This window comes from Magnolia sinica, chromosome 10 (genome assembly GCF_029962835.1).
Source record: "Magnolia sinica isolate HGM2019 chromosome 10, MsV1, whole genome shotgun sequence".
Taxonomy (NCBI): domain Eukaryota; kingdom Viridiplantae; phylum Streptophyta; class Magnoliopsida; order Magnoliales; family Magnoliaceae; genus Magnolia; species Magnolia sinica.
Genome location: NC_080582.1, coordinates 72835884 through 72857424, shown reverse-complemented (window position 1 = coordinate 72857424; position 21541 = coordinate 72835884). Strand labels below are relative to the sequence as shown.

The 21541-nt window shown below is 41.0% G+C and overlaps 1 protein-coding gene and 1 long non-coding RNA gene across 3 annotated transcripts in view; one reads left to right on the top strand and one right to left on the bottom strand.

Annotated features, from left to right (window-relative positions):
* The window catches only part of LOC131216978 (uncharacterized), an 83173-nt gene that overhangs the window by 24256 nt on the left and 37376 nt on the right, over window positions 1-21541 (bottom strand). The window lies entirely within an intron of this gene.
* LOC131216977 (probable WRKY transcription factor 40) overlaps window positions 13681-21541 on the top strand; it is a 30640-nt gene continuing 22779 nt past the window's right edge. The window contains exons 1-3 of one of the 2 annotated variants that reach the window (XM_058211633.1): window positions 13681-13863; window positions 15367-15615; window positions 15742-15858. In XM_058211633.1, the coding sequence (XP_058067616.1) occupies window positions 13828-13863; window positions 15367-15615; window positions 15742-15858 (402 nt within the window). In that variant the 5' untranslated portion in view covers window positions 13681-13827. Of the gene's footprint in view, window positions 13864-14131; window positions 14210-15366; window positions 15616-15741; window positions 15859-21541 lie in introns of those variants that run through there. The other variant, XM_058211634.1, reaches the window with a different exon arrangement.

Sequence of the window (21541 nt, the reverse complement as noted above, 5' to 3'; positions counted from 1 at the left end):
ATGATAACCAACGGATTAGATTGGACGTGCATGTGGTTCTTACGTGATTGGTGGACTAGGCTGATTTTCAGGATATGGCATATCAACCGTGCAGATCATCCGATGCAATATCTTCTTAAATAATCTAAATCGTTGATATGATCGGCCACACTTGCAAGGACCATCTGGAAAGAATTCTAGGATGGATCAATGATTGGATTGTTAGGATCATCCAATCTGGGAATTTCTAGTGGCATTGTCCGTCCAATATGTGTCCGGTTGGATCAATGGGGTCGTTAAACCATGGGCGCCACACGTACAAACAAAACTTTGAGAATGCTACGCGCAAATATCTTAACTTATGATCCACACCCAAATCTCTATTTTTGTAATCCATTCTAATGCATGGGTGGGCCGAGTTCTGAAGGTGAAAGATTTTGTACATGAGTTAGGAGTCTAGTAATCCGTTTACTTGCTCATCTAAGTTATTATCAAAGTCATTTGACCAGCCTGCCCAACCCCCCAACATCTTACAAGCAATCTAGAACATAGAACTTATCTTAAAGCTTACCCAACCATTCTCTAAACCCTTCCATAAGATCCCAGAGAATGTTAGCCCAAGTAATCCTACTTCTACTTTCGGTTGACCTTGTAATTTACTCACAATGTACCTATTTCTAGCTCAGGAAAGGTTAATCAAATATGGAAAAGGTACTATGCTGTCGAGCTCATGAGAACTTCCCATGAGGTCGAGCTGTGTGGGCCCCACCATGATGTTTGTCGAACATCTACCCCATCAGTCAGATGCACCATTCCATGGTGGGCCTAGGTTTCAAAAATCAAGTCAATCCATGACTTGTGTGGGCCACACCACATACAGAAGTTGAGAGGGGCTACCCTCCATTAAAAAATTCATAATCATTTGTTGGGCCCACCGAGATGTGGTTTGCAAATCCAGCCCATCCATTATGTGTGTCCCACTTGGATGAGGGTTAAGACCAAGTTTCAGACGCATCTAAATTTCAAGTGGGCCCCACCAAGTGCTTTTATATGTTTTAGGCATGTCTTCACATGCTTTTAGATGGTATGGCCCACCTGAGTTCCGTATACGGATGATTTTTGGGATATTCCATAATTTAAAGGGGACCCATCAAATGCACGGTGTTGATGGTCGACAAGCATCACGGTGGGGCCCACATAGCTTGACCTCACGGGAAGTTCCTATGAGCACGACATAGTACCTTTTCCCCTCAAGTTGTATTTGTAGTTGTTTAGTCATTAGCCAGTGGTGCGTAAGACTGTTTTTGGAAATTCTATTATTGACAAGCCACTCTTTTAATTAAAAGTTAGGATATGGAACCAGGAAGAAAATCTCTTTCTGAAAGGTCTGCTAAATATTCAAAATTAGATAGATTTAGTAGCTCTGCTTCTGTTAGCCAAAATATATATATATAAAATTTTTAATTTTTAATTTTTAATTTTTATTTTTTAACACAACCTTTCACCCACACACCATAATGGTACTGGAACCCATGACCCTTGGTGTTGAAACTCTTGTAAGTTTACCACCATTTCATGAGTAGGGACCCCCCTTGCCAGAGGACCAAGTTATTAGTTTCTTTAGTCATCTAAACCATCTCACCCTTTCCAACTATAAATTAACACTTACTATTAGCCACTACTCTTAGCCAACACCCTTCACCCTTTCTCTTTCCCAGTATTACTAACCACACCTTGCCCACCATTACCACGGTTGATCTAATGATCTATGCACCACTGTAGTAATTATTATTATTATTTTATTTTTTTTCAGAAAGGTAGGAGCACACTACTTTTAACTTTGTTAATCAAAATTTGAGACAGCTCTACAAAAAAGAAAAGGGCCTCACATATAGTAAGAACTCTATGATCTCCTCTCTACTGATGTATGAAAAATGTACGTAGCTTAAAAAAAAAAAGAAAAAAAAAGAAAAAAAAAAAGAAGAAGCCTCTAAACAAGGTTCTTGCCAACATATTCTCTTGAGAAGTGAAGTGTGAGGGATTAACATCTTCATGCGGCTTCTTTGAAAATGTGAGGGGGATTTGATGCACATGGATAAGTGAATTATCTAGCCATTAAGTTTAGGACTGTGGCCATCACAAGACATGTCTACTCTCCTATTAGCAATATATATATATATATATATATATATATAAAATTACTGTTTTGCTCATCATTCTTGTACCGTATTCTTGACTATTCTTGAAAACCCAACTGGAAATGATATGTGTTATTGCAATGGAAAGATATTGCGAGCTGAAAATCTCCAAAATGCTTGGAATGCATTTTACAGAATCATATCTGACAAATGATAGGATATGGAGCAGTTAGGAGGAATTAAAAAAAAAAAAAAACAAGCAGCTGCCAAAGCAGCTGAGTGTTATCTTGAAGGTCGACTAAGTGGAAGATATTCATCCAACTGGTCGATTAAGCGGTCGATGGTTATTCGAGAGTTGTCCAAGTGGTCGATAGCCATCCAGGAGCTTGATCAAGTGGCCGATAATTATTTAGGAAGTTGATCAAGTGGACAATGGTCATCCAGGAGCTATCCAAGTGGCCAATGACCATCTAGGAGCTCAATCAAGCGGTCGATGGTCATATAGGATCTCGATCAAACGTCCGAGTGGAATGCGATCGAATAAGTAAGAAGGCGTAGAGTAGTTACTGGGACAGGTGGTAAGAAAGTCTCCAAAATGCAGTAGTGTTAAACGATTATAGGACAGATGGGAAAAGGGAGAAATAGAAGAACTCAAATAGTGGTGCTAAGTAGTTACAACAACAGTTAAAGCGTGGGAAGCATCCGAAAGGTAGTAGTGCTGAATGGCTATAACAACTGTCAGAACGTGAGAATGATCCACATGGCTGAATCAAAGCTATAAATAGAAAATGAATGCAAAAAGAAAAATGGTCTTATACCAACCCAAACAAACAAAATCTATCTCTCAAATTATTCTTTCAATTATTCTATTGATTTATATTCCATAGTGTAATATTTACTTTCCTTGTTAAGCGAATTACATTCCTTAGTGTAATATTTACTCTTCAAGCTTATTATTTTACATTTCATAATGTAATCCATAATGGTAACTAAGTAGCTGGTAATCTTTAGTTGTAATTTGAGTCTAAGCTGATGCGTTGAGTTCGGTGTCATTCATTGGAAAAGCATTCTGTTGCCATCCTCTATGATCAACTATAAGAATCTCTTTTCCCATTCCATTTTATCTATATTGAAAAGTTGTATTAAAAAGTTAGTCTTTTGTACGTAAGGTAAAGGTGCAACCTATCATTAGAGAATGAACATCGCACCCTCTAAATATCATCTGATCCAATCTTACACATTGAGTGAGTGGCTGAATAGGCAATCGATCTTTTCAAGGTCTTGGTCATATACTACTAGTTTGCCTATTTTGACACTTGGGGTTATTATTGTTCAATTTGAATTGAAGCTACAATTTCTATTATGGCACACTCGTGCACCTAGTGTAGACAACAACAATCATAATAAGAGAATTTTTGCTTTGTGTGCCTCTAATCTTGGAATTGAATCGCACAAATTAATGACCGGATGAACGTGGGCAAAAAGGAATTCCTAATACCTTTCCTCTCTATAATCGAGTCCCTCAAATCTTCAAACATTGACTTATTATCAATATTACGATCATTTACTTTGACCCATGAGTCATGTGGCTCTATTGATTCTGCCGTCCATAGATCCAAGATCTATTATGTACCAGTGATCTCTCTTCCAATATCATTCCGGTCTATTTTCATTGAGTGCGTGCCAGCCCGCCTGCTTCCACAACCACCAATCATATCATCGCAATTGTCCAACTAATGCAAAATTTACACTCTGATTGACTAGTGAACCCACCAAGTGAATGTGTTTCGGGACCGTCACGGATCAGGCATAGCCGCTATTCGCGGCAGTCGGTCTACGGTCCACACGGCCATAGAATATCACATGTTTGATTTGAAATTGAGTTACGTACTTTTAAAAGTACTTTTTTTTCGGTTAATCAGCGCATCAATCTATACACATCTCTTTCAACGTGACCAGAATCGTCTACAAAACTTTATGCCAATAAAAAAACAGCCAAGCTTGGTGGCCCCCTCCATGTTGTTTACTTAAAATCTAATCCTTAATTAAATCCTTATTTATTTATTTATTTATTTACACACACTCACAACCACTCTACAATGTCCCTAGAGAAGGGAATGCTCCTGCTGATGGTTCGGTGAGCATCAAATCAACTCTCCTGTTAGGCAGGTAACGGACCTCCCCCTCAAATCAGGAGTCCGGTTTTCCTAGATAAAGTGAGGCTGGGTGTTATTAGAGAATCCAGAATAGGTGTGCAGGGGTCGAGGTGTAGATAGTCTGCTATTTTTCCTTCGTGTTAAGATAGGCTCTCCTAGGGTCTTTGACCCCGGGGAAGCCTGAATAGATCCACACTTTGTACAGCAATGCAGATGAAATGAATTGAAAGTTCAAGTTAAAATAAAAGGAAAAAAAAAAAAAAAACCTCACACTACAATGGGTACTCGAACCAATGACCTTTGCATTTAAACTCTTCTTATCTACCATTAACTCATGAGTAAGGGCCTAACATGGACCGATGAAGAATCGAATCCATCCATCAGGTGGCACCTCTTTTTTTCACCTTAAATACAAAATAAAATATTGCCTAAAATATGAAGCTGATAAAAATCACAGATGGACCACCATTGAGGAAAATTAAGTTGTATCTAAAACCTCTAAGTTCAGTGGCCCACATGAGTTTTGGACCTCCATTCATCCTGGTAAATCTCACCTGATGAACAAGTTTGATGAATGATACACACAATGGTGGCCCCACACAAAAAGCATTAGTTTACATCCCATCTCCATTGTTCCCTGTACTGTGGATCTGGGTGATTTTTCGACGCAAGGCCGATTGTGTAGGATTGCACCTGATGGACGGAGTTGATTTTACACATAACAGAATAGTGGAGCCCTAGAGCTCCATATTCATAAAACAGGCGTTGGAGAGGGTTTCGGTCTCTTTCAACTCGTAATGTGAATGGGAATCTTCTCCTTTAGGTGATTGAAAAAGATTCAGTGCATCTTTTTCTTAAGACGGAAAATGGTAGGTGAATTGCAGGAAAACCCTAATTGTAGTGCGCACCAGGCCTCAGCCCCATACAGACTTGAACCAGTCATCCAGTGGGTTCTGGACTTGCCTACCCCATGGTGCTAAAACACCATTAGTCAGAAATTCAGCACCTTATCTAGAGGTGGGCCCAGCCATGGCCCGCTAGATAAGTAACCAGGAATGGGCTGGACATGGCTTGCTAGGTCAGTACCCATTCATGTCGCCGTATATCAGTCAGCCTGGTCCAGGCTATCTTGTTTGGCCTTCATCCATATACAAATACAAGCCTAGCCCAATTAATTGCTGGGCTTGAAAACTCATGCCGAAGTCCAGACCAGATCCACCAACCAAGGAGAACTGGACCTGGATTGGGCCGAGAATATTCGGCCCAATTTGACCATGATTTCCCTCTAGCCACGCCTGCAGACCGTGCTTGACAAGCCCAAAGTCCATTGAGAAGACATGTTTGGAATTATGGGCCACTTTTAGTCAGGCCGTCAGTAGAAAACGGTGCAGCTTGCCAAGGTGGGCCCTGTGTATAAATATGTTCATGGACTACAAATATAGTAAACGTTACCAAATTTCTTTCTACGTGACCAAAAGGGACCCTCAAGCACGTCGGGCCGAAAAAACTGAAAAGAGTGGCCACAAAACGCGGTTATGCCAGCGCATAGATGTAACAGCCATGATAGTGACAGACTGATGCACTTATGTTACGATGGTGATATGTCATGGGCCAATAACATAATGGTGAAATTTCATCTGATGGGCCCCACCATGAACATACAAAACAGCTGATAAGAACACTGTATATATGGATCATGTGTAGGTATGGTAATGGGTGGGGGAGGCGAATAATACAAGGCCCATGTAGGGCCCACTAATAAATAAGGCTGGTCTCACTCACGGGCCTGCTTCAGGCCCGATACTATCCAGATGGGACTGAAAACCCGACTGCGAAACCCAGCCCATTTCTAGCCTTAGCCATGCATTAAAAAATATGGGTGGCTAGGGTAGTTGAACAACTCCCGAATTCAGAGAACACGTGATCCGCATGAAGACTGGACCTGTCAGATTTTGTTCATATGATATAATAAATAGGACCCATCTGATGAATGGCCTGCTGACCCCAATTTAATTCGTATAAGGCTTAGATGATGATCTGATGAATGGCCCAGATCTGATAGACAGGTTCCCACTGTAGGAACACAGCTATATCTTTCCTTCTAATGTAAGATACTCCACTTCGTGAAACAGGTGGACCGGTATGTGATTAGTAGACACGTTCCCATTAGCATTTGTAGGAACACAACCATATCTTTCCTTCTAATGTGAGATATACCGTCGGTGAAAAAGGTGGATGGCACAATGATAATCATATATCTCGAAAGTCGGGATGATCCACTAATCGTACAGGACAACTTCAGATCAATGGACAATTGATGGTATGACTCAAGGTGCTTATGTGGTCCACTCACTAAGTAAATTGGTCTGCATTTCATACCGGGTGAATATCATGGTACACCTTACCTTTTGTACGAGTTGGATATTCTACATATGTGAAACGGAAGCAGAAAGAAATGAGTGCATGTGAAAGTTCATACACATTTTCTTCTTGGGAGCTTTCCTCAATTGTAAGTTTGGTTTTATAATTGCCTAGGAATCAAATATTTACAAATACAGCCTGGATCCAATGCAGGACGTTTGAATGGTAGGCTTGGATTTCTCATGTCTTGCGGAGATTATGATGGAAAGTGGTAGAAGACCCCATACAAGATACTTTAGCGGATTTGCCATATGATATGAGGAGACTGATTACACTGGATAGTGCAGGGTTTTGAACGATTAGGAAAGGATAACGGCATATCTGCTTCCTCTCATTCTCTTCTTGTGTTTAGCGTTTTGGTGTTTTTTTTTTTTTTTTTGGCCCCTGCATGATAGGTGTGGTTGTCAATCTTTTGTGGGTGCCCATCCGAAATTCGTTGCTGTATATCTTTCAAGTATGTTGAATATATACAACTGGTCAATTCTTAAAAAAGAAGTGCATCTAAGTGCATCCAAGTACACTACACTTAAATAGACTTGGACACATCCAAAAACGGGTCTAAAATGCACTTAAACACACTTAGACATAATTACTTGCAATTTGACATACTTCAATGCACCTAAATATTTGTTTTTTATTTTTTATTTTTATTAAGGATAAGTTGATTTCATTCAATTGGGAAGATATACAAGTATCTCAAGTGGGCCACTCAAAATGCCTAAGGCCATCCCTGGATCCTAAGTATCCACAAATAAACAGAAAAATCATGCCCAACCAAACCGCAGGCGGGGGGCAGCTCAACAGGATGGAGCCGCACCAAACAAAGAGAATTGAAAAAATCTAAGGCTCCCTTAGGTAGCCCAAACCTACCCTATCCAAGAACATAAGACCTCTAGTGGTGGGAGGGAGCGAGGCTAAAGAGGGATAGTACACGTTTTCCTGAGCTACGCTGGCATGCCTAGCAAGGTCATCTGCTACTGTGTTGGCCTCTCTGGGGATGTGGGCAAAGGATATGTCCAAACGGTCCCTCAATGCATTCACTTTCACAAACCAGTAGTGTAAGGACCATGTTGGGCACGTGTTCTTGGAGAGGATCTGCACAATCGACTTGGAATCGCACATCACTTCCACATTTGAGAATCCTAATTTGGCACATATTGCCAGGCATTCACAGATTGCTTGGAACTCGGCATAGGAACTGGAGCTTGTGCCGTAGCCTGAAGAGAAACCAAAAAGGAAAAGACCCTCGGGATCTCGCCTGACACCCCCACCCCCTGAAGGGCCTAGGTTCCCCAAGGCCGAGCCATCGATGTTTAATTTGATCCACCCCATTTGGGGCCTCACCCAATTCACCACCATGGGGTATTTTGGACTAGAAGCTGGTCTGTCGATATGGAGTTCAGCCAACATGGAAGCTAGATGGCGAGATATCAATCTAGGAAAGGGAAGAGAAGGTCCAACTCTCTCCATCCAGCGGGGGACCTAGAGGATGACCCTGGACGAGCTGAAGGCCGAACTATCAAAACGCACTCTATTTCTCTCCACCCAGATCTCCTAGAAAATGAAGGAGGGCATGAGGGCATGTAGGCAATGCAGATGGCTCCCAGAGTGCTGCATGGCCCACTAAAGACTGGCCCTAGCAACTGCGGAAGACTGGATCGAAGAGTGCATAACAAAAAAGGGATGGAAATGCTCCCAAATATGAACCGCGAAGTGGTCTGCCGAGAATAGATGGTCGATAGATTCTGGTTCAGGCCGAAGAGGACCGGGGCAACACAAACACTTGGAAGCCATCTAGACACCCTTAGCTTGGGTTCTCTCATCCATCATAACCACTTTCTAGATAATGTTCCAAGAGAAGAGCGCAAGCTTTTCCAGAATCGCTGGATGCCACACTCATTTAGACCACGAGACCTTTGGACCCATTGGATGCAAAATATTCAAGCCAAGTAACTTGGAACTCGCCAGAAGGGGAGGGGGCCTAGACGCGTTTGTCAACATCGGAGGAAGTGCAGAAATCTTCCTCAGCAAGGTGGTCCACTACCACTTGCAGGAGCAAGGAGCGGGCAATGTCCTGATCCAGTCAACCATGAGGGCCGATGAAATCGCAGACCCTAGTAAGCTGAGGAGGAGGCGATAATTAGGCCCATTCAGAAAGCGGGGCAAGCCCAGGCCATAAATCGGTCCAAAAATTTAGATTACCCAAGCCAATGATCTAGTGTGAACTAGATTGCACTTTCGGAAGGAAACCGCAAATCCGTTTCCAAGAAGGGGATGCGTGGGGGAAGCGGATGGTCCCACTAGGAGCAATGAGGTCACCATGGTATTTAGCTTTTATGAAATTTGCCCAACAACTGCGTTCTCCCCTGCAGGAAACTGTCCTAGCCAACTTCATTTTGAAAGCACCCATGACATGGGCCAGATTCTTAATGCCAAGGCGTCCTTCATCCCTGGGGCGAGAAACTCAATCCCATCTCATCCGGTGGCATCGTCTGCAGTTCCCATCCCAGCCCCAAAAGAAGTTAGCTGTAGCCTAAATATTTGTTGCCTTAAGCTCAATGTAGGAGCTTTTTATTGGATCCAGCTTGAAAACCCATAGTCAGACATTGAATTGTGAATTAGGGTTGGCATTAGGACCCCTTACTACTAACTCAAACATAGATAATACCCACTCTTTCTCTATACTTATTAATACTTACAAGTCACGGTAGTTTAAGGGACTACCTACATCCATGCATGCCTACTTATACTCTCCCACAAGTTAGAGTATAGATGCCAATCATGCTTAGATACAAATTTAAAAAGACAAGAATAAAAAATATATTTATAGTTTGTTTGAGAGCTTGTATTTGAAATATATTGGGACCCAAATCAGAATTACATTGGAAACTTCTAAATCCTCAGTCATGTTTAGTTGGAATGTACTGCAATCCAAACCTACTATTTAGGAGCTTGTATTTGACCCCTGTGTGTGTGTGTGTGTGTGTGTGTGTGTGTGTGTGTGTGTGTAGAGAGAGAGAGAGAGAGAGAGAGAGAGAGAGAGAGAGAGATGAATACTCAGCTGTGCACAAGTTCTCGTGGGAACTTTTTGAGAACTCATTTATGATGATATAAGCCCATAGTCTAAAACGTCCACCTGATGTAGCACTCCATGAAACCATTAGGATGCAACTTTTATCCTAATCCAAAACTTTGGTGGGCGATGGCAAAACAGAGCCAAATCAATAGAGGAAATTGTTTTGTTTTGTTATGGCCTACTAAAGTTTTGAATTAGAGTAAAAGTTGGGCTATGGGGGTTTCATGGAGTGTTGCATCACATGGACAGTTCAGATCTTGCACTCATATAATAGGAGATGAGTTCTCATGAATTTCGTGAGAATATGTGTGTAGGTGAGCATTCCTCTCTCTCTCTCTCTCTCTCTCTCTCTCTCTCTCTCTCTCTCTCTCTCTCTGTGTGTGTGTGTGTGTCATTTGGATTACACCCGAATCAAAGTATTTTGTCGAGATTTCAAAACATACCAAAGTATGTATTTGAAATACCTTTGATTCCAAATGCCTCCAAATCTTGGGCCCCTGAATGCAAAAAGTAACCATAATTTAAAAACACCCATTTACCTCTAAATCCAAGTTACTAAACTATCTCCTCGTAAAAATATTGATCATTTTCCTTCAACAATAGGTAACGCAAACTAAAAGTACCCATGGTTAACTTCTCACAAACAAAGTACATAGTGGCGGTCAAGCTTAATACATTTAATATATTTATGGAATATAGGATTAACAATGATATAGATGGTAACATAACTGTCCATTGATGCAAGGATGGGCGTGATGAGGTCGAGCACCGTCTTCCTCAAGGATAACTGTTCCGAATCCACGGAACTTCTCTGGACTCCTCACAAAGATACCTCGAATCCACGGGGAAAAGAAGGAAAATAGAAAATAATTTCTAGAAAATTCGAAATAAATTTATTGATGATGAAAAATGATATTACAACTCTTTAAATAAGGCTATGAACCTTAAAGAGAAGTTTTGGAATCATTCTATAACTAAAACTCATAGAAATCACGACTTACTATAAATAGTAAACTTACTATTTATAGATGGTAGTGATTTCTACTAGACCTCATGGTTTTTGGCCAAAAATAGTAAGTGTCCTATTTGGCTCAACCATACTATTTTCCTGATTATTCTAAGCACTTTTCATGTTGAACGCAACTCCTAAAGCCTAACAGATGAAGAGTTATAATCAAACTAAAACTTACTATAAATAGTAAAAAAGAAAAATTAACAGAGATTTCGACCATCGATATGATGGAATCTCTCAAATTATGCATGGAAAACCCATAATGGTGGGGTCGGATGGCTAAAGTAGCTCATACTACCCCGAAATCATATATGGTACGTTCGATAACTCATTCTGATTTGAGAGATACGTCCGTTTTAAGTTCTGACGGTCTTGATCATCTCCACCTCCAATCAGTCCTTTTCTAATCCATCTTGGCTATGAAATTATCAATGACCCGCTCTACATCATCCACCGAGATGTGGTGTAGATACAAAAGTGAGAAAGAAGTGAGCAAAGTGAGATAATCACACCAGTGCCATGCCCATGGAGTGATAATCAACTTTAGTAGGAGAATGAGTAGTAATAAATTATCTCTCCCAGGAGATTTCGTCCAACAAATGTGGGAAATCATGTAGTGAAATGACGATGATTTGCCTAGCTAGTTCAATCAACATAACAGTAGGCTCGAATGTCAGGAAGACCATGGACATTTATTCTCGGCTTTAATTCCAAAATAAAATTGTTGTTAGTAAAAAGAGTGACAATGCTTTGCAAATTATGGCTAATTTCATATGCATTTAAACAAATAGACCCATGACGTCCAATCCAAGAGTAATACACAATCAAATCCCATAGTCTTAGGACGGGTCCCACTCATCATCCAATTAGACGTTATAGACTATCTTTAATCAGGAGTGGATTACCTGTTACGTATCCTCCTCCTCGTTTCCACCTTGATAATGTGTTGTATATCCGTGCCGTCCATCCATCCGTTCTTCCAGCCCATTTTACTACATGGTCGAAAAAACTAAGCAAATCTAAATCTCAAGTGGACCACACCTTAGGAAACAGTGGTGATTGAGTGCCTACCATTAAAAACTTCCCAAGGCATACTGTAAGCAGATCCGTAATGTTTATTTACCATCCAACCCATTAATAAGGTAAAAAAGACCCGGATGAAAAGAAAATACAAAGATCAGTATGATCCAAAACTTCTGTGGCCTATTAAAAATTGTTAATAGCCATTCATCTCACTTTCTGAGTGGCGTCGTCCACCGGAGACTTGGATCAGCTTGAGTTTTGAGATAAAGTCCCGAAATTGGGTTGGGAAAACGAATGGGCTGCGTGAATATACAACATATTCATTAAGGTAGACCTCACACGGTAAGCTAAGGCTAGTCAGCTTCTTTTTCAGGAATATCTAAAGAAGACTAGTCGTTCCACAGGGCACAAAGTCATTTATTGTGCACTTGGAAATCATTTTTTTGATCCACACCGTCCAAATAGCAGAGTTTGTTGTAGATGTTGCATAGGCCTAAATTCAGAATAATTGGATGTTATCCTGACCACTCACTGATGGATAGTTATATCAACCATTCATCTATAGTGGTAACTGCTTTTTTTTTTGGACGGCTTGGATTAAGGTGGACATATGCCACCTGCGAAGTGGTGTGCGCGTGTGTAGCACAGAAAGATTTTTATCCAAAAGTACTGCCAAGAACGTTGAATAGAGGTGGAAGACCAAAGTCGACGTGCTTGACCCGTTGAATAGAAACGAAGTAAAAATAAAAAAAGATATGGCGAGTCGCGCGACTGGAGAGCCTGAAGTAATTCTGGGCACACGTGCTAAAATAACACGTGTGTGCTAAATAGGACCCTAATTTTCTGCCATCACTGCTAGAGGAAGCCCGTGTAACCGGTTACTCTAAAATGATGGCTGTATTATTCTCATACATCTACACCAGTTGCACTGGTAAGGATGGGACCTGTCCGAATGGCTGTATATTCAGTTTCACATTAATAAAGTTCAAGTGGAATTCTTTTAAAATGAAATGAAAAAATAAAAAATAAAAAAAGAAAAGAAAAGAAAAAAAGGATGGATTTGCATCCACATGTGTGAAAACGTTTGGAGAGTAGTCCACACATGTGAACCAAAATCCTTATCATTTACATAGCTTGCAACAGCTAATGTGGGGAGCTCAAAATTGGGTCAGATTCAAAACTCAAGTGTGCCACGCCACGACAAACTATGGGACGTGAACACTTACAATTGGTCCTTTTTTAGGGTTTGGATTATGCTGATATTTGTGTTTTCCAAATTCCTTAATTCCTTTTGGGAATTATATTCATTGGATGGCATATAAATATCATGGTAGGCTCAAGAAAGTTTCAATGGTTGGTGCTTCATCTCTACTGACTCTTGCTTCTCATAGTGTGGCCCACTTAGAGTTTTACATCTCTCATTTGTAACAACATGAGCCGGCATAACTACGTGTTCCAACAGAGTTCTACAAGGGTTGTATGAAATTTAGATCAGGACCATTCACTAATGTGCACAAGCCCATGATCAGGTGGGCCACACAGATGAAGCCGAAGATGAAAAATAACCAACAGTCTAATCTCAAGATAAAATGCTCCTGACATGTGGGCCAGAATAGAACCTGATGACAATGGGAACAAATACCATAACATGAGAAAAATCCTGACACGTGTGTCACGAATTGCTTACTGAGTGTACGTGCGAGGATCACGGGAGCAGTTCAGAATAATATGATAAGGAGGAAAGTGAAAAAGTTGCTTGCGTTTGCATGTGACGCAGCCGGGCTTACGTAGGTGTTTTATCGTGTCTGCATACATTTTTTGTATTAAAAGACCATGAACCTGGTTTTCAACATCAGCCGTTTGAACGACTATCTTCCCCCTTCATTTCTTTATAGATAGATAGTTAGACGGATAGAGAGAGCATTTGCTTCTAATAACAAAATAAGATAAATAAAAAATTAGATAAATCCCCTTAGCCTTATCTATTGGCTGTTCTTCTTGTCATTCTGAGTGGAAGGAATCATGGGGACTCAAGAAAATGCCTGGGATGTTGAAAAGGTAGGTGGGTTCTTCTCTCTCTTATGATTATTATTATTATTATTATTATTAAAATTTCAATTTTCTTGATCCTGGTACCGCTAGAAACTTCTGTTTTTCTCTATACTTTTCCCAAACACTTAGAGAGATGCTGCAAGACAAAACTGGAAGGAGACAGTTCTAATTCCATTAATAGAAGTCATCATAAATAGTTTTATTGCTGATGTTAGGTGGATGGATAGATAGGTAGATAGATAGATAGACAGAGATAGAATAGAGATAGAGAGGGAAAGAAATGCCTTGGAATCAAAGAGAATCAGAGTAAGGAATCATGGGGACTCAAGAAAATGCCTTGGATGTTGAAAAGGTATGTGGGTTCTTCTCTCTGTTTATTTATTATTTTATTTTGGTTATCCATTTTCTTGATCTTGGTACCTCTAGAAACTTCTGTTTTACTCTACGCTTAGCCCAAACATTTAGAAAGATGCTGGAAGACAACACTAGAAGGAGATAGTTCTAATTTCATTAATAGAAGTCATCATAAATAGTTTTGAGAGAGAGAGAGAGAGAGAGAGAGAGAGAGAGAGAGAGAGAGAGAGAGAGAGAGAGATGCAGTTCTAATTTGATTAGATAAAGGTTTTAACAATTTTAACAGAGAGATATTAACAATAATAGAGAGAGAGAGAGAGAGAGAGAGAGAGAGAGAGAGAGAGAGTTTAACAATTTTGAGAAATTCAAGTACATCAAGATATACCTCTTATATACAATAGACATAACCTAGTGGTAGTCCAGAACTTTCCAAGAAAGAGATTTCCCTTGGTGATGATCTTCTTTTGTTGACTATTTTAGTTCTCTTAACCAAAGAACGCACCCATTTGCTGCAAAGCATAAAATATAACATTAGGTTGGTCTAAGTGGCACGAATTGATGTAACCAGCTTACCAAAAGCATTTTAATTTTTAATGGAGTGATTAAACTTCATTAAAGAAGAAGAAGAAACTTAGAAAATTTTCACTACATTAATGCAAATTTCTTGAAAAATTTCACTAGATTAATCATGTATAGCTATGGCCCGTTTTTTTTTTTTTTTTGGAGCCCACCCATATGAATATGCACCTTTTTTTTTTTCATTATCAACAAAGTTATTGGCAATGTGCTCCCACCATTTTGAATATATATATATATATATATATATAATCTTGAAATTGCTTAGATGCACCCATATCAATTTTGTTCTCTTGAGTTCACACTACCAAAGTTCTATTTGAAGTAATGTCATATCTATGACGGTTATTTATTTATTTATTTATTTTAAGTCTATGGCAATTGAATTTGTTGGGGAGAACACTAATTCTAGTTAATCGAATCATAATTACTTATGCCTCAGTGGTAGATTCACAAGAGTTACAGAGGTCATGGGTTTGAGTACCCATTTTGGTGAAATCTGACTGTGGTGTGAGTGCATATGTAAAATAAAATAAAATAAAGAACCATAATTACATAATTTAATCTTAATTTATTCAGGTGCAATTTCTAGAAGCCGAGTTTCAGCGTTTATCTAAAGAGAACGAGGAGATTAAACATATGATTAGTGTGATGAGCAATAACTGCAATATTCTTCAAGATCAGTTGAACAAGAAGAGGACACATGAGATGTGCACCATGAAAGACAGTTGCTCTAGCCAAGATTCAGTCAAGAGACTGGCAAGGGAAACGCTCAGTACAAAATCGTCACAGGTCATTATAAGAACCAATGAGGCGGACACTAGCTTAGTACGTATCTTGGATGATTTTTTTTTTTTTTTTTTGAAAATATGATTGGTTTTCATCATTAAATTGGTATTTTTTGCTGGTTTCAAATAATCTTTTTTTTTTTTCCCTCTTTATTTATTTATTTAGATAGTGAAAGATGGTTATCAATGGAGGAAGTATGGACAGAAGATCACTAAAGATAATCCATCACCGCGGGCTTATTTTAGGTGTTCTACCACTCCGGATTGTCCCGTCAAGAAGAAGGTAAATGATTTAACCGAGCTTTTTGTTCCTACTAACATCCATTGTAAGGTTTTAATTAATTAGGAAGATAAAAAAATATACAACACAAAATCAATATATTTCAAGTTAAGGATGAAACTATAAGATAGATTGGTAAATGAATGCAATTAATACATGCTGTTCATTTATAAAATGTTGGTGGCTGATTCCACCTTTCCCAAAAACAAAATGCAATACATGCTGGATATTTGGTTTTTCTCCTGAATTCTGCAACATTAATGAACTTCTATGGTTCTTGAGAAAATTGCTTGATAGAACACACCAGGTTATCGGAAAAGGTAGGCTAATATACTTTTTGGACCGTTACTTGAAAAAAGAAAACTCTAATACAGGAGAACATTGGGCTGGAGAACCATGTGGATTTTCTTTCCCTGGCGGATCCACTGATAATCTTATCATAATGGAATTGCAATTCATAAAAATCACGTAGCATAAATATGGGAACTAATCCAGTGCCTTTCAACATTTTCGTGCTTCCAGATTGTGCACCATACATGTGGCACGTGTATGATGATTTGAACTAGATATACTGCAGGCCCAGCCACTTATTCACAAAAGATAAATGCTCTGATTTGACCATCCCAACCATCTAAGAAATGAACATTTCTCTGGAGTGTGCGCATTTTGTCATGGATTAGACGTTTCCAAGAGGCTATTCCAGTGCCTTAGCAACTTTTGGCTCATCTTTGTACATTGGAGACTTTACATAGTGTAGACGTGTGCAGAGAATTTTAGAGTATAAAAAATGATAGAAAAGTGTAGTGGATAAAGATCTCTAAAATATTCTGGCAGTGGGTCTTGTAGAGAGAGAGAGAGAACAGTATAAACTAGTTAAGGTTTCTATAGTATCTCAGGTGCCAATCAGAAACAGGGGTTCCGAATCCAGGGGGTTTCAAATCCACGCTCCTAAACAGGCCCTTAGATGATTGCCACATGGTCTCATCTTAGCCATCCATGAATAGCAAATAAAAGGTTCTTAAGTTTATAGGAGGGCCCTCATTTATATCACGCGTTAGAAAGCAGCAAGTTTGTGTGCTCCGTCTGCTTTTCCAAGTAGCTTTGATGGTAGGATGAATAATTTTAAAAAGGGAATTTTCATGTGATGCATGGCTTACACTTGAAGCACTCAGGCCGTGGCAAGTAATAGAAGGACATGGTTGGAAGTTGGTCACAATACTCGTGGGACTAGAGACATTATGTCATCCAGAAATTAACAAGCAGGCACATGGGAAAAATTAAGTGGTAAGCAGATGCCCCAAAAGTGCGAATCCCTAGAGGGAGTAGATGCCACAACCCGAGAGAGAGCTGATCGGCGATGGCAGATGGTCCGTCCTCGGAAACCGTCTTTTTCCCCCTCTCTCTGTTTGCAGGGAACATCACGTTCAACACTACCGTAGATGACCTCTCCAGAATTTTTAGCAGATATGGAAAGATACCGGATGTCTTCATCCCCTGGGATAGGAACCGCAATAGATCGCAGGGCTACACCTTCATCAGATTTCAGTACGAACAGGACACACTTGATGCTGCGAATGTCCTCAATGGGATGAGGATTGAGGGGCGAATCATCTCAGTATCTAGGGAAAACGCTCGCTCAGGCAACCCCTAATTTGCTGGGGAAAAGCCGCTGCTACATCCATCCGAAACTATCCCCAAATTTGCTCGTGAGCTACAGAAATCATTCTCGGACGCAGTTAACGATGTCGGCACCAAATGCCCCAAACCCCCACTCTCGGCTCTCTCCAACCACTCTTTTCCTCTCAGCGACAAGCTCGATGTCAACGACCTTTCTGTCACGGTGGATGCCAGCAAGGTGTAGAAGAAGTGAGGTGAATTGAGGCTAGCTCTGGTGGCCCATGCCTGAGATGAGAAAGTCCCCATCATTCACCTCATTCGCGGATTCAACAAATCTAGATACGCATCCTCCGCCATAGATATTTCTCGTATTTCCCGGGATCAATTCCTCCTTGTCTTTAAGACAAGGATGGAATTGATCTCCTTTTCTCATACCACTCTTTGTAGGTCAAGCTGGGATTATCTTCGGTTGAGGTCTGGAACTCGGATTCTGCTCTTGGCTTTAAATTAGCTTGCACGACATTCCAGCGCATGCCCAATCGATCTTCATCGCTCTTGGCTCCACCTTCGGCAAGGTGGTGGAGATAGATAGATGCTCCTTGCTCGGACTACTTAAAATTTCGGTGCACGTAAAGGTATCCTTGCAACCAGGAGCTGACACTCAAAGGGTCAGGGAGTTGGTGGTGGCGGACAGGTCATTCCCGGTATGGCCCTCCCTAGAGCAGATCGACTCCCCGGCCCCTACGCCCCAGATCTCAGCCACCTACTAGAATGGTATTGAGGAGTCCACCAGGCAATGGGTGAAACGAGCCCTTCACAACCCTTCCGCTCCCCCTGACTAGGTGGTGTTACACCCTGCCTTCCAAAGGATCCATCTCACTAAACCTCGTGCAGACAGGACCGCTCCAGCCCGTCCCCCTCTCTAGGTGTTTGTGAAAATACCTCTGCTGAACTGTCCATACCCAGCCAATCTTCCTTCCGAAGACTATTTCTGATTAAAACCCCCATTCGCCTCCACCCACCTCCATTCAGTCTCTGGCCCGACCTCAGAATGGAGTTGTTTACTCTTCGGGGCTATGTGAATAACACCACAGTATCCGACAGCCGCCCCTTGTCAATGGCACCACACTCTCACTCCCCCAAAACGAAGAAACACAATGGGTGACGCCACCAAAACCATTCAGATTCTTGCATATGTGGACCTTGCATGAATCTTTCCAAGATCTTGTCAGGAGGTCTTGGGTCCCTGACCTTTATGACAATCCGATGTTGGGCATTCTCTCCAACCTCAAAAATGTAAAGATCAAGCTAAAGGTGTGGAACCAAATAACATTTGTGAATGTCTTCCAAAACCTCAAGAAGGCAACAGAAAATCTTCGCTTAGCTGAAATCGCTGCCCAGGACTCTCTAAATCCATCCATGCAGCAGGGCGTGCAACAGGCCTCGGACGAGCTAGCTTGCCTTGAGCTCTGCGAGGAACTGTTTTGGAAGTAGAAGTTGAGGAACCAATGACTCCTTGAAGGAGACAGGAACAACTCATTCTTTCATGCTATAGCGAGAGCCAAAAAATCCTGCATTCAAGAAATCAAGCTCGAAGATGGGGAGGTTCTGTCTGACAACTTATCCATCAAGGCATCATCTTGCGACTTCTATGAGAAGCTCCTGAAGGCTGAGCCAATGTTCCTAATGGAGGACATCCTGGACATGATTCCTCACTCGGTCTTCGAAGAGAATAACAGGGCCCTCCTCCTAACCCCATCGATGGAGGAGTTGTGGATGACAGTTTTCACCCTCCCTCTTGATGGAACCCTAGGACTTGATGGATTCTCGAGGGCATTCTTCCAAGCCTGTTGGGATACAGTATCCCATGACCTCCTCAAAGCAGTCCACTTCTTATTCGACGGGGGAGCCATCCCCAAGGCCTTCTCGTCGATGTTGATTTGCCTCATTCCTAAGACTCCATCCCCTTCAAAATTTTCAGATTTCAGGCCTATCAGTTTATGTAATTGTGTTTACAAGATCTTCTCTAAAATCATTGTTGACAGGTTAGGAGCTATCCTTCCTCATATTGTCTTCCCCGAACAAGGAGCTTTCGTGCATGGCCGATCTATAGTTGAAAGTTGTACTTTAGCCTATGAAATCTTCTGTGACATTGACTGCAAGGTTCGTGGTGGAAATATTCTTCTGAAGCTGGACATGGAGAAAGCCTACGATAGGCTCGATTGGGAATTCCTTGAACGAGTATTCTCCAAATTTGGGTTTGACATCAGATGGACTGGTATGGTGGAGAAGTATTGGGCCAAATCCTAGTTCTCCATTCTGATCAATGGAGAAGCATGTGGCTTCTTCAAGTCGTTCAGAGGTCTTCACCAGTGTGACCCAATTTCCCTGGCACTCTTCATTTTAGTGGTGTAAGTGTTGAGTAGGGGCTTCAGGCAGTTAATGAGTAGAGGTTTCTACCATCGATTTAAGACTCGCAGGAGTTGCTCGCTGGTGTTACATCTTCTATTTGCAGATGACAAAATCCTTTTCGCAAACAGTGGCTCTGAATCCCTTCGCTAGATTATCAAATTCCTTAACAGTTATGAGATGACATCGGGCTAAAAGCTAAACTAGCAGAAGAGCTTTTTCATTCTTTCAGCTGGCCAACCTCCAACTGGCTTCCGGTCTGCCAAGTATATCTTAGGCTTCAAGAACGGTTCAACTCCATTCACATACCTTGGGGTCCTTATCTTTCAAGGGAGACCGAAAAGGGCCTACTTCCAACCTTTGATGGAGAAAATTAAACATAGGATAACAGGGTGGAATCACAAAATTCTTTCTCATACAGGTAGATTAACCTTGATTAACTATGTGCTCGCAAGTGTCCCTATCCACATGCTAGCTACATAATTAATGAGAGATGTATGTTGACTATATTAGTGCATAAAACATGGAATAGATTAAGCCAAAACACAGATATGATTCAGGGATAAGTGAATAAAGCAAGCGGAAGACTTATAGTAAAATGTGTACAAGTGTAAATCCCTGAATTACATATACAACTAGATCGTGTAAAAGTGTTATTTAACAAAATTATAAATATCAAATTACATCATTTCAGTTCCCAAAAGAATAATCCCAGAGATCCCGCGCAACAGACCGAGGCTCACTAGAACCCGTCTGAAAACTGCTTGTTAATGCAGGTATGAATGCACTATGATGCGTGCCCTCACGCGTACACCCTCGGCGTCTTCATCTTACGTTACGCATGACATCGCCTCAAAGTGCGCCACATCTACAAAGCACATGCAAATGCGGTGCATGGATATGATTACCAAGTTGTTATTAGTCCATTTCACACAACAGATTGGGAAGCTACCTTCCTCATATCACCATCCAAACAAAGTGATCCATATTAGGGTCGTCAATCCTATTTGAGGTCGTATCAAAGGGCTTGTCACCAATCAATGCACGCCTTTATGCCTTTACTACCACAATTTGGCTCGTCACCTCCTTGCGGTATGCAGGTTCGTAGCTCAGGGCTCGTCACCAATCAATGTAGGCCGACAAAGCGAATACCCATACCACCATAATCGGCTCACGAGTTTAGTTGCTAGGTCACTACGGGAGGCTCGTCAGTTAACCACGGTGTCCCATACCACCATGTTCGGCTCAAGTCTTAGTGGATCAAGTACCATAGGTGGTAAGTTCGGTATCCTAGATTCAAACAGTAGCGTCCATACATGGTTAACATACATCGGACAATCGGGTTACTTGACGAACTCGACTAGCACGAGCGCACGTCGAAATGAACGACATAGAGTGCGCAAACACTCCGCGTGGCCAAACCACTGCCGCCAATTCTAATACGGCTCGGGTTCGTCTAATACGTCCTACGTGGCGAAAGCAATCTCAACCACGAATATAGGGTCAATTACCGATCTCCTGGACTAAGGCATAGTCCCAAACATCCTACACTACTATAGATATTCATATGGGATGTAAAACAGTAATGGAACAACAACTCAAATCATGGTACATCATCACTTGAAGAAATAACAACTTAACATACATGTAAGCATAGGAG